Source organism: Lepidothrix coronata, unplaced genomic scaffold (genome assembly GCF_001604755.1).
Source record: "Lepidothrix coronata isolate B3197 unplaced genomic scaffold, Lepidothrix_coronata-1.0 Scaffold1, whole genome shotgun sequence".
In the NCBI taxonomy this organism is placed as follows: domain Eukaryota; kingdom Metazoa; phylum Chordata; class Aves; order Passeriformes; family Pipridae; genus Lepidothrix; species Lepidothrix coronata.
The window spans coordinates 8,754,770-8,768,499 of record NW_016690181.1 but is presented as its reverse complement, the minus strand read 5'-3'; the positions used below and the strand labels follow the sequence as shown (position 1 = coordinate 8,768,499).

The window sequence follows — 13,730 nt, the reverse complement described above, 5'->3', positions numbered from 1 at the left end:
ATGAGACAAGAAATATATAGATGCCACATATGGACTTCTCTGGAGGTTTCATGTGGTGATGTAAGAGCAATTCATACATGGCTGGACAGCAAATATCTTTCAGGTGTCATTGAAGACTAAGGCCTGACTGAAGACAGTAATTCATTTGTTAAAATGAAATATATATGTGGCAATTTTACTGTATCCAACTAATGTAAAATATCACTGAGAAAGGGAAGGAGAAGCAAAAGGCTGTACAGACTGATCATTTGTAATCACTGGTTTGAAGCTAGTGAACTTTCAGCTTTGTCTTTGCCACAGCTTTGTCTCATGATTATGGAAAAGTAAGCATGTCAAGTGGACAAGGATAAGGTTCAGATACTGTCAGACACTGTCCTTGAAAATGCCTGATATTCAAGAGCACTAAATATTTTTCCTTTTTTAAGAAGTCTTGATTTCCTGGATTAAGTCAAACAACATAGGACAATACTATAAAAGGTTAAATCCACTATGTTGTGTCAAAGATCGCTAGCTTAGGGGTACAAAAAGCAAAGTGTTATTATTGAAAGTCAGTAACAGGCTTTCATCTAACTGGATCCAGCGTATGACTAATCCTTAAGAGACCCTGATGGCTCCCCATCTGGCCCCCCATGATTCTCATCTGAATTCTGTTGAGTGACTTCTAGTCACTCATGCCAGTTACTGGTTCCCATTTCACACTTGGCATGGGATGGGACCTAGCACCTGCCCCAGACTAGGCAGCACAGCAGGTTGTGTAGTTTCATCCTTTAATAACTACACATGCAGTGACCTTTCCTAAAGGAGATACAGGCTTTGCAACTTATTTTGTATCAATCAAAACCTTTCTGGCAGTTGAACCAGTGACATCTGTGCAGTCAGCACCCCTGTTTCAGCAAGCTGTGACTTCTAAGCCAGTACAGAGCTCACAGGAAGGGAAGCCAGAAAGGGAAGGAATTCAAGGAATTCACTTTTGGCAGCATAAGATGCTTCTTTAGTCCTCTCCACTACTCCACTAAGGTACTGGGGACATCAGATCACCTCCATGGCCTGGTCCACATCCTGTAAGCACCTGTGCTACTGCTGCTCTCACCTGCAGCATAGGAAATTGCTCTAGTAAGCCCTGTGAAATCTGTTCTGGGGACTTTGGCTCTTCCACAGTGCTGTGCACGGAGGAAAATTTCAAGGGAATTGCTTCAGTTTTCAATGTGCTGCCAGAGCTTTCGATCCTGTGCTGCCCTCGCTTTCAATTCTATGCTGCCCCATGAACACTGTATTCTTCCCTTAAATGGTCCTGCTGGCCAGGTTAATGCTTCACATAAAAAGACACTGGGAGTGTTTGAAAAGCCTTTCACTGCAGCTACACATTAGACCAGAACAGCCTCATAATAAAGTGCACAATAAGACCTCCTCACAAACTCTAAGAAGGCCTTTACAACGTGCTCTGTGTGGATTACCACACTTGCAGCCTCACAGCCTCAGAATAATTACCACTAAAAATGGGGCGGAAATAAAGTGCTCAACCATATTCGAATACCAAGTGTTCCCTGCTGGGCAGGGAAAACAGAACCAATTCAGCTTGCACCATATGGAAAATGTTAGTTCCCTGAGTGTAGGCAGCCCTTATGCAACATAGCCCACGCCATACTCATTTGTTCTATGTCACCTCTCCTGCTGTAAGCCCAGGCAAACTATCAATAGCTAACTGCTCCTGCTATGTTACTAGCAGGTACTAAAAGTGACATTTCAAGAACAGGGTAGGCTAAGAAATGGCATAGGTGCTGCATCCAGAAGTATGTACATTTCAGATTGCTAGTTACACTTCTGCTCATTGCTAAGAGCTGATCCTCTATAGGTTTGTGTATTTATATAAGGGTTATATAAACTAACTAAATTTCCTGAGACAGGTATACCCAGGATGACCTCATGAAATGTGGGTCACTAGTGTGTGCAGAAGGCAAGTTATGGTGAGTCATAGATCCTGCAGGGTTTATCTATGGCAAAGCAGCACAGTCTGATTAACCTTCTGTGCCAGGAGTACTGTGGACAGATTTGACCAAAATTCCTTACATAGCTAAACAAGGAAGATCCAGAAAGAGCACAGAGGCTGCTGCAAATGCAATGGAAAAATGAGGAGCCAGCTATACTTTAAAATGTTATTTTGTAGTCAGAAAGAAACTATGGAAAGCAATGTAAGAGACTCAAGCACTGAGTAGTAACAAAACCAGTAATTTTGGAGTCCTGCTTCTGTCATTCATAACACTGAGATTGCTACAGAATAGAAAATGCCTTGTCTTTTATTTTTTTTCTTAAAGAAAATAATCTGTCCTTTGTACACCCTTTTTTTATTTTTTTAAGCCCTAATGGCTTAAAGCCAACACAAGAATTCTGTCAGGGCATGAGGCTTTGCATCAGGTTTTTGGTAGTTGAGACAGTGACTCTGCTCCTGCATACAGCATTGAGCAATTCTGCCATTGCAGATACCCATGCCCCTTCCTCTATTTCCTTCTGTGCTCTTAATTCTTCGATTCAAACTGAACAGTCACACAAAACAGCAGCTTTTCTCTATTGGCTGATGTGCTTGTTCTTCACACACGTAGAAAGAATTCAGTCTTTTTTAGAAGAGTCTCACATTCACATGCCATCTGACAGCTTTTGGATCTTCCCCACACTGACTTTATGTAAGTTGCTGTTGGCAACACAGCATGAAAGTTTTTAATGAAGCAAAACAGGGAAAGAGATTAGTGAAATTGAATTAATGAGAATGAGTGGCATGTTCCATATTTGGACTATTTTACCTGTAATTTCTTCAAAGACAGCATGAAATCCATCAAAGTTCTTGGATCCATCAGACTGGAAGAGAACATGGAGTGAAGACCCAGTGCTTTGGATTGGAGGTGGCCTCTCATTTCCACAGAATTTCTTTATTATCCGACTGTCCAAATTGTCCCCATCACGGACCTCCACATAGTCATACTGGCACATATAGTCAAACTCCAGGCTCAGCATGGAAAATCTTGGGGAACAAGGACACACAGTCAGACTGCATACCTGTGCACCCTGAATATGATTTATTTGCATGTTTAGCTAAGTTAGTGCCTACCCCTCTCAATGAATCAAAAAGTCCCTAACCACATAAAGTCCCCCTCACTGCATCTCAATTTTTGCACCATGATCTTTGGAAACCAGCTCAACTCTATACAGTTTCTCCATGAGAATAATAAAGTGTCAGAACAGTGACGTCTAAATTGAAGTCATACAGTCTGTTCACATGCATCAGGTTTCTAACCATAATACAATGTCAGAACTTTCATATAGGATAAGACAATATAGGGGGCATATTTCTATCGTGGCCATTTGCTAAAAATTGCTCTATTTCCCCTAAATAAAGTTCTAAGTACTGAAAGTAGTAGCATCAAATAACAAGGTTCAAAAGCTATTTACACTGTGATGTTCAGAAGTCAGCAATTAGGGATACAAAGAAAGCTTGGGGATGTAAGAGAAGCAGAAATAGCCAGAGAAATGGAATCAAAATATTACAGCACATTTTGCATTAGAAAGCAAAATGGTAGTAAATCTTCAATGTCTGGCACTTGCCCTTCTTTTGAGAGCAGAAATAAGGCACAGGGGTTAGTGCAGAAGGGAAATATTTAAAGCCTTTTCCCACAATGTCTGTCTTTCCTAGCTTCAATCCAGGCACTGTGCAAGGCTTTTGTTCATTAACAGCCATGCTATATACTGCTATTTGAATTCAGTTAGGTCCAGAGCCAAAGCATCCCACCAGAATATGAATGAGAAACAGAGTGAGATACACCCAGTGCCTCTGGAGAATGTGCAATGTCCAGGGAGGCTGGAATCAGCCTTGGTACAGCAGAAAAAGAGAAGATATGGGCCTGGGAGAGACCACGTAACTACTGTTCGGCAGGATATTTTATAGATGAAACTGGTTATGCACTCAGTCTTCCTAGGAACCCCTACCACTGCAAACATGTATTTAGGATTAGGCTATAATTCCCACACTGCCTATTCCGATGTGGGCCTACTGATTTGCGGACTGCATTTGCACACCAAAGAAGCGAGACAAAATTTTGGATCTGCTGCTAGACCTCACAGTTTGAAGGGAAAGAGAGTTGCAGAGCCTATTTCCTGAACTTCTCATCTTGGGACTCAGGCCCCCATGCTAAGGAGGTCCCCATGCTATGTGAAATGACCTTTCTTTGACTCTACTCAGTCATCTTTGTTCAGGTCATATGGTTTGTTTTAGAGCATCAGGAGTAGACTACATATAGAGAAATGACTGAGCAGTTGTAGGAAACTACACCAATGGAGCAGAGTCCCACATTTTTTAAATCATCTGATGGTATGTAGAACAAGAAAAAACCCCACATCTGCTTTAAATATGCATCACAGAGCAATAATTCAACTTAGCTTTGCATAAAATGCATGAGTTGAATTCTAGTTCTGTCAGGTTTGTCATAGACATCCTCACAGGTATCAGGTTATACACTACATCTTCAAAACATTCTTTCACTGTTGAAACATACCCCAGGGATCTATCCTTATGGAAGTAATAGAGCAATATAAATTAACCCATTCATCCTTATTACACTTATCAGGCTACAGTTTATCCTGAAACCCAATTCTAAAAAATATTTACTGGTTTTCTGACCTGGTGCATTTCTGATTAAAATTAAGTATGTGTGTGAGTACACAAGGAAAGTTTCTGGAATGTCCATTACTTACTGGGAGCAGTATTGTTTATACATGTAAAGGTAAACTGTGTCTAGCAAGGGCATCCCTGAACAAAGAATATCAAGACATACTCACACAGAATGAAAACACATAATGAAAGAACCATACACAGAATACTCTCTTTAATTGTTTGTTTTCTCTGCATTAAAAAATGAGGAAAACAGAGTGAAAAATGTGAAAGGCATAGGGGTTCTGATTTGCATTTTATTTAACTTGGCATAGAAGCAGATATACTGTACTGACGACATGGGATCCCATGATTAAGACTCAGACTTGGTAGGTCAGGAAACCTGCCAAAGCTTTTAAAAACCTCTTGGCTATGGCCCAGTTGACAGGCCCCTTTACAGACCATGAGGTCTATTGCTGTTTAAATCATAGGTGCAGGCAATGTAATGAATCTCAGTTCCCTCACCAGTGAAACTGTAATTATAACTCTCTTGGATATTATAAAAATAAGCATGCTAATTTCATGCAACAGCTCATCAGATACAAGATGCAAAGTATTGTCTTGACTTCATCAGTGTCTGTAGTGTGAATACATTCACCAACCCCTCTAAGGAAAGCTTCCAGCCAAAGAGACTAGTTAAAACTCTCTGCTGAGACACTAAAGAAAAAGACTGAAAGTTGTGAGCTACTTCTACTGTGGTATGACACCCCTGACATGGCTCAGGCTGAGGGAGCTTATACATCACATCCCAAAACAAAACAAGGCTGGGAAAAAAGGCAGGGAAAACAAACTACCACCACAATATGGGCACTATTTATCATAACAGCTCTTCTAAACCAACCTCCAAAAGACTGTGTGGCACAGCTTAAAGCAAGGGAAGATTTATCTGTGCTCCTGAGAATTCTACTCTTCCTGCTCTATGTAAACAAAGACAACCACTTTGTTCACCTTCTGTATCCCAGTGTCCCCATCCTTGCCCTTCCAAGCCATCAGGGTGGCAGCAAACAGGATTTGTGCACAGACAGAATGAAGAAAGGAGTTCTTTTGTTAGCAGTTGTGCTGATTGAGCACAGTGCTGGCTGTGCATTACAGTTCTAAGCAGTTACTATCCACAGAGGGGATCAGCATGTTTGTATGAAAATGCAGTGAAGGAAACAGGGATGGCAGACTCAGGAGGCAGGCTCTGGTGGCTAGCTTAGTTGTACCTCCCTTTCTGTGTAGGAATGGCCTAAAGGAGAAGTTGTAGGCTTATTGTGCCACTTTGCCACAGTGTCTAACTGCTGAAATACCTCAATGGTCAGCTTTGAGAACACACTACACAGAGGTACCTTATGTGAGGTACCTGTTCTGTGTTTGCCCTGAAGGTTTCCTCTGTGCCTCCTGCGGAACTTGCAGGGTGACAGGATTAAGTGTGGACATTGAGAAGAGTTTCTGATCTTTCCCTAGAAGTACTGTGTCATCTGACGGGATTTTTAGACATTCAGACATTAAACTCATCATCAGGCTATGCAAAGGGCTTTAGGCTTCTCCAACACTACCCAACTCAGATGAATGTAGATGCTTACAACAGAAGTTTGGTAGCTCAGGCTTCCCTCTTGGAGAGTTTCACAGTTGGAATATAACAATTTAGTTACATCAAGGAGATACTTAGTACTGTGTTTGTTTGATTGCAGGAAGGCTGGACATGGGGAGAAAGAGAAAGGCAGTCTCTGCAAGATGCTCCTCATGTTAAAGTTTTGCATTTTCTGGTAACAGCAAAGATAAATAGAATGAACTGTACTGATCTCCTGTGACACATCTTCCTAGTATGCATACAGGTGGCCCTCAGGGTCTACAATGGAGGTCTGATTTCTCAAAAGAGTTAGCACATCTGCTAACTGTACATCTCTTCAATCTAGTGTCCTTTGTAAAAATAGCCTTTTCTCCCTTTCTTGTACCTTGTGCCTGATGCCACCTGGCTGTCAACATTTTACCCAGAGATGGGTGCATTCACTAGTGGTGCATGCACAGGATCCATTTCCACTCTCACACCCACCCCCGTAACAGTGAAGACAGGGTGACACCTGTAGCTCCTGAAGCACTTTTTAAGCCTTACAATTGACAAAGCCCTGTTCAGAAACAGGAAAAAAAATCAGCTCCCTGAGCTTGTGCTGTGTAGATCATGCACCTCAACAACACCTTTTAAAAACAAGGTAGGTAAAACTCATGCATGCTGAGACTGATGTGAAGTTGTGTCACGAGAACACAAAACTCCTCCTCACAGCATTGCTCCTACACATTTCTCCAAAGTCAAGAGGTTACAATGCTATCCCAGGCATTAGTTGCAGTTGCTCATAACTACACAATAGGCTTGCATTTGCAAGTCTGAAAAAAAGTGCATTAGTGTGGGAAAGCCACAAGCTCTTCTTTTCTATTCAATTGAGTTGTCTTCCTCTTATTAAGTCTCTCTTCAAACATACAGGAACACATTCAAACCTTTTAAACATATTTCAACTGTTTGTGTCTCTAGCATAGCTCTTCTTCCTGGGCTCCAAAGTTGGTGAAAGGGTTGATATGAAGGGTTTGGCTACTGTTTTTATCATATTAACTAGTGGGGTTTGGATACCCACTGCCACACTTCCTGTTGCATGTGTGAGCACCCTGCTACACACATGCAAAATCCGTCCAACAGGAGGCTTTCCTGCACTAGGCAGGATACCCAATCAAAAACTGTGAGCTTGGATCAGAAAGAACAGGTTAGTAAGTCTAAGCATACACAGGTCAGAAGAGCGATGACTTGCAGGAGAACTAATCACATCCTCCAGACACAGGAATGGTAAGAGGAATAACTGAAGCTGGTAGAAGACAGGCCTGGTAAAATAAGTGAAAGAAAAATAAGAGAGGGAAAATGTAGGCTAAATGCAAGGCAGGTCCCATGGGCAACTCTCTCTTTGCATGAGATGTCATATTAAAATGTTCCTACAGCTTTTCATCAAAGAATGTCGTAGTTCAGCCTGGTACCTGGTACTGTCTTCAGAAAATGTTGGGTTCTCTGGTATAAAGGTCTTGAAAAGAGCTACCTTGAGCTTAAAATCTGAGAAACTCTCCTTAGCATCCAGCTGTCCTAAATGGAAATTGAAAGCACAGTACTGATGATTTGTCCAGTGGTTACCTATTACAAGCTAGACCAGGGGAAAGAACTGAGGTACCAAACACAAAGTGGTAGCTATACCTTCAGTGCTGCAGAGCTTACAGCTGTTGACCCTCATTGGCTCTTGGTTATCCACATGCCCCAATGTCCACCTGAAATCAGTGCTGGCTAAAAGTCAACATCACCCACCTTAATTCAATGTTAAATCCAGCTTGAACATGGATAGTCCATTCGCATCGTGCATTCAGTGGGTAACCCTCCAGCAAAATCTGACCTCTAGAAGCCCGAAGAACCTGCCCGCACCCTGGGGAGCAAAAGAAGAAAAAAAATCTGTGTGAGGGACCTGCAAGAGACATTTGAAGAAAATACACATAGAAACAACACCAGAACGAGAAGACAGGATGACTTAGGAATATACACACCTTCTCACAAGGCAGTATATAAAATGACAGCCACACAATGGTCGTAAAGAGTTATGACTATACTGGAGCACTGTTTAGGCTAAAAGCAGCCCTAGAGAAGTTTTAGTTGATTGCTTCTCCCTGATTTGCAATGTAGCCCAATGAAACCATTTCTTACAGCTTTTGCCTCACAATTAATTAGCCAGCCCACCCACCTGGCTGACACTTCAGCTTAGAACACTTTTGATGGAGCCTATGCTGACCTGTGCAATCACTGATGCTGAGGAAGCTGGTGGGAAGGTGGCAAAACTACAGTGAATACTTGAATTAGATCAAGTGAGCAAGAGAATGAGAGAAGGAGCTGTTGCACTTATCACACTTTCTAGTCCTTCACAAGGAGGGAGAAAAACAGCTGATATATTCCTAGAGGAGATATGTTTGTCATAGAATCATAGAATCAACCAGGTTGGAAAACACCTCCAAGATCATCAAGGCCACCTCTTGATCCAACACCGCCATGGTTACTAGACCATAGCACCAAGTCCCACATCCAGTTTCATCTTAAAAACCTCCAGGGACAGTGAATCCACCACTTCCCTGAGCAGCCCATTCCAATGTCTGATTACTCTCTCTGTAAAGAATTTCTTCCTAATATCCAACCTAAACTTGCCCTGGCACAGCTTAAAACCATGCCCTCTTGTCTTACTGCTGGTTGCCTGGGAGAAGAGACCAACCCCCCCACCTGGCTACAACCTCCTTTCAGGGAGTTGTAGAGAGTGATGAGGTCTCCCCTGAGCCTCCTCTTCTCCATGCTCAACAACCCCAGCTCCCTCAGCCTCTCCTCACAGAACTTGTCCCTTCACCAGCCTCGTTGCTCTTCTCTGGACCTGCTCCAGCACCTCAATATCCTTCCTGAACTGAGGGGCCCAGAACTGGACACAGCACTCCAGGTGTGGCCTAACCAGCACTGAGTACAGGGGGAGAATGACTTTCCTGGTCCTGCTGGCCAGGGAAGGCCAGGATGCCATTGGCCTCCTTGGCCACCTGGGCACACTGCTGGCTCATGTTCAGCTTCCTGTCAATCCAAACCCCCAGGGTCCCTTTCTGCCTGGCTGCTCTCCAGCCACTCTGTGCCCAGACTGTAGCGCTGCAGGGGGTTGTTGTGGCCAAAGTGAAGGACTCAGCACTTGGCCTTGTTGAACCGCATCCTGCTGGAATCAGACCATCCCTCCAGCTTGACCAGGTCCCTCTACAGAGCCCTCCTGCCTTCCAGCAGATTAACACTTCCCTCCAACTTGGTGTCATCTTCAAATTTGCTAATGGTACACTCAATCCTCTCATCCAGATCATCAATAAAGATATTAAAAAGAACTGGGCCCAACACTGACCCCTGGGGGACACCACTAGTGACCGGCCGCCAATTGGATGCAGCACCGTTCACCACCACTCTCTGGGCCCAGCCCTCCAGCCAGTTCCTAACCCAGCACAGGGTGCCCCTGTCCAAGCCATGGGCCGCCAGCATTTTCAGGAGTATGCTGTGGGAGATGGTGTCAAAGCCTTTGCTGAAGTCCAGATAGACACATCCACAGCATTCCCCTCATCCACCAGGTGGGTCACTTGATCATAAAAGAAGATCAAGTTGGTCAGACAGGACCTGCCCTTCCTAAACCTGTGCTGGCTGGGTCTGATCCCTTGTCCATCCTGTAGGTGTTGTGTGATCGCACTTAGGATGATCTGCTCCATAACCTTGCCAGGCACTGAGGTCAGGCTGATGGGCCTGTAGCTTGCCGGGTCCTCCTTCCAGCCCTTTTTGTGGATCAGTGTGACATTTGCCAACTTCCAATTATCTGGGACCTCCCCAGTGGGCCAGGAGTGTTGGTAAATGATGGAAAGTGGCTTGGCGAGCTCTTCTGCCAGCTCCCTCATCACCCTAGGATGGATCCCATCTGGTCCCATAGACTTGTGAAGATCCAAGTGGCTCAGCAGGTCACTAACTGTTTCCTCCTGGATTACAGGGGGGCTATTTGGCTTCCTGTCTCTGTCTACCAGCTCTGGAGGCAGAGACAACCTGAGGACAACCTGAGGACAACCTCTCTTACTGTTGAAAACTGAGGCAAAGATGGTGTTAAGCACCTCAGCCTTTTCCTCACCTTTGGTGACTATGTTCCCCCCCACGTCCAACAAAGAATGGAGGTTTTCCTTACCCCTCCTTTTGCTATTGATGTATTTGTAGAAGCACTTCTTGTTATCCCTAACAGAAGTGGCTAGACTGAGTTCAAATTCTGCCTCTGTCTCTCTAAGTTTCTTTCTACATGACCTAACTATATTCCTAAACTCTTTATGAGTAGCCAGTCCTTTTTTCCATAGTCGGTAAGTTCTCTTTTTCCCCCTAATCTCCTTTAAAATCTCCCTGTTCAGCCAGGCTGGCTGTCTTCCCCACTGGCTCGCCTTTCGGCAGACTGGGACAGCCTGCTCCTGTGCGTTCAAGACTTGCTTCTTGAAGCATGTCCATCTCTCCTGGACCCCTTTGTTTTCAAGGGCTGTTTCCCAAGGTACCCTCTGAACCAGTCTTCTGAGTAGGCTGAAATCGGCCCTGTGGAAGTCCAGGGTAGAAGTTTTGTCCTCAGGATTCACTACATCATCCTTACGTGTTAATGCCACCATATCAATGAGGTATATAAGCATCACAGCTCCTCCATCATCAGTGTTAATACTGATGACTCAGTGTAACACATATTGAATATACAGCCCTTATCCCATCTTTCCTACCTTTCTTCTACACCTGACCCACTCTGCCTGTGTTGCTCTCAGCTTTACATACTGTGAAATGTACTTCAGTGCCCAGCATCAACAGAATAAAATGAAGTACTCCAGTCATTTGTGCCCAGTCTATGAAAACCATCAGAGGACAATGAGCTGAACAAACAGCAGACAAGGTCACACACTGAGGAAGCAATATCTTTTCATGGTTATCCTGCAGCTGTCCCTAGGCAGCTGTCCAGGGGTAGTTGTCCTAATTTCTCATCTTGAATGCTGAACATTTTTAGCCCAGAGAGTTCTCTCACCTTCAGTAACCTCTCCCTTTCCCCCAGCTATAAAATATGGCTAATAGTATTTTCCTCCGTGGAAGAAGAAAAGTTGTTTAGTGATTTTTGCAGAGCTTACTGTGATCTGTACATGCAAATGCTAGCAAAATGCACAGTTACATCACTACACACCAAAGAGCTAATTTCTCAGTTTCTTCTTTCCTGACTACATTTTTCCAAGTGGAGTCTTAAACATGGCTAGATCCCCTGGTAAGCCTTCTGTTGCTTTGCTGAGGTATGAGCCTGTGTCCGTAAACCAAAAATTGCAATTCAGTCACCAAATCAGGAGACTCTGATAGTCTGCACACCACAGATGATAAGTAAAAAGTCAAATGACCAAAAAGACCTCCACACCAATTCTCTCACTTCTTTTTACCTCTTTAGTCCAACAGAAAGCCCTGCTGCTTCCATCTCTTTCCCAAGAGGAACCATAAACTTTTAACCAGTAATATGGGATGAATGTTTCCTACTGAAATGGTGGGTTTTAATGCTTGCCCCTAGGCCCTTCCTTCCTTAGGGAAAAAAGGGTGACAGTGACCTGATTTGGTGAAGTACCAAGCATCTGCCGTTCCCATCGATCATAGTGTCTGGAAATCAATACTGCTGCATCTGGTCTATGGGGAAACACGAAACTGCAGGTCAATTACTCTTCTTTCTTCTTAAGAAAGTCTTGTTCAAATGAAATACCCTTTGTTCATTTACCCTCAGTTACCCTTAATTAAGCAGGACCCAAGGAAACAGAAACCCTGCTCAGAAGTGTTCCTCAAAAGTGTTTCATCCTCCTCTGTGGCTTGCTTAGTTCCCTCTGTAAAAGGCAAGGATTAATGACTGTGCCCAGCAACCACATTAGGATTCAATGAGTACAGCAGGATCTGCTGTGGTGTAAATGATAATGCTCCTTCCCACAGCAAGAAACAAGCCCTTGTGCTGCCATTGGGCTCCTGCCTCAAAAACAACCTGAGACAAAGCTGCTAGAAATCTTCAGAGGGTTTGACAGGGGGCTTGGACCACCTCAAAGAAAGTTTCCCTTTCGTCGTGAAGGGCTTTTGAGTTTTTGATGCCTTTAACAAAAGAAAGCCAAAGAACTGGTGCAAAGAGATACTTGTATGCATGGCATACTAAACACACTCCTCTGTTTGCTGTGGTACAGCCTGAACTCTCTGAACATTGGCGCCAAGGAAGTAAGTTTGGCCAGCAAAGCAGGTGGTCCAGAGACTAAAGAGGAGCCATTCAATGACTATCTCCAAAAGAACGTTCTCAAGTTTGCTACCACCCATCTCTGCATGTGAAGCACCTTTGCAGTCACATCAAATCCATGCTCTTTTATCTCCAGAGCTTCTAGAAGAAGTTAGGCTCACTCCTCAGACCAACAGTTCAATCATATGTTGATCAAAAGGAGTCTTTTCTCTTCCCATTCTAAATCTGCAGGAGACCTGGAAAGCTCTCAAAAATAATTTACATCATAAACACAAATGCTGGCAAATTCTGCCTCATTTACAAAAAAATAAACCACTTTGGCAGAGTATCAACATCCTTGTTCCGTTCCTGTTCCTGAAAAAAGGCAGCTTTCAGGGCCACAGTAAGATTTCCTCTAAAGCTTGTTACTAACAGAGAATAAAAAAAAATTCAGGAGACCTCTGCGCTGTAGCCCACAGAGACCTGTGGGATGATGGAGGGAGAGGTCCTGAGACGACCTCTGGTAAGAATTCATTATCTGCTGTTTGAGTGCTACATCTTTGATGTGAGGCTCCTTCAAAGGTCAAGAGGACTGCAGAGGAGAATGAGAGTAGAAACGTTACTGGTGTTCAGAAAAAGGCTGATATGGGAAGGCAGCTGTCACTTGTCAAAACTTGTCCTTACCTGTTGTTTTTGGTCCCCAGTATTATGTGAAACACTAATGTTGACAAAGTATCAAAAACTGCAAGTGATGTTGTTCATCACAGGGACCACATTCAGACAGCAAGGCTCAGGACACCTGTTTGAAAACTCTCCTGTTTTGATGGAGCACGTGCTCTCAGGTGACATTTCAAACAGAGAAAAGGATTCTACAGGTTGATTTTCTTCTGGTTTTAGTGTCTGATGTACCTTTCAGGGCATGATAATTCAATACAACAGAAGTCCCATTAGAAAATGTCCCAGTATCCAATTAACTCTAGTCAGTGTGTTTTTTTCCTAATAACATCCTTTGGCCTACTCTGTACCATTTACCATTTTACCATATGGTCTGGTGTCCTCTGGAGGGTATTCAGCCATGTCCATGCATCCAGTTATGCCAGCAGATAGCATAAACTAGACAGACTCATATGCCGTCCCATGGTACTGCTTCCTTGAGACGGCCCTCCAGGCGCGTCACTACTTTTGCTGGCATTTCCCAGAAATCGCTCCCAGGGGCTCACTCTTTCCTTGAGTCTGCAGCC

General features: G+C 43.7%; 1 protein-coding gene across 2 annotated transcripts in view; it reads right to left on the bottom strand.

The window, feature by feature from the left end:
• PAMR1 (peptidase domain containing associated with muscle regeneration 1) overlaps nucleotides 1-13,730 on the bottom strand; it is a 59,250-nt gene that overhangs the window by 33,170 nt on the left and 12,350 nt on the right. For both annotated transcript variants that reach the window (XM_017813973.1, XM_017813983.1), the window contains exons 4-5: nucleotides 8,016-8,130; nucleotides 2,796-3,013 (exon numbers count right to left, since the gene is read on the bottom strand). In XM_017813973.1, coding sequence (XP_017669462.1) covers nucleotides 2,796-3,013; nucleotides 8,016-8,130 — 333 coding nt within the window. The remainder of the gene's footprint in view (nucleotides 1-2,795; nucleotides 3,014-8,015; nucleotides 8,131-13,730) is intronic.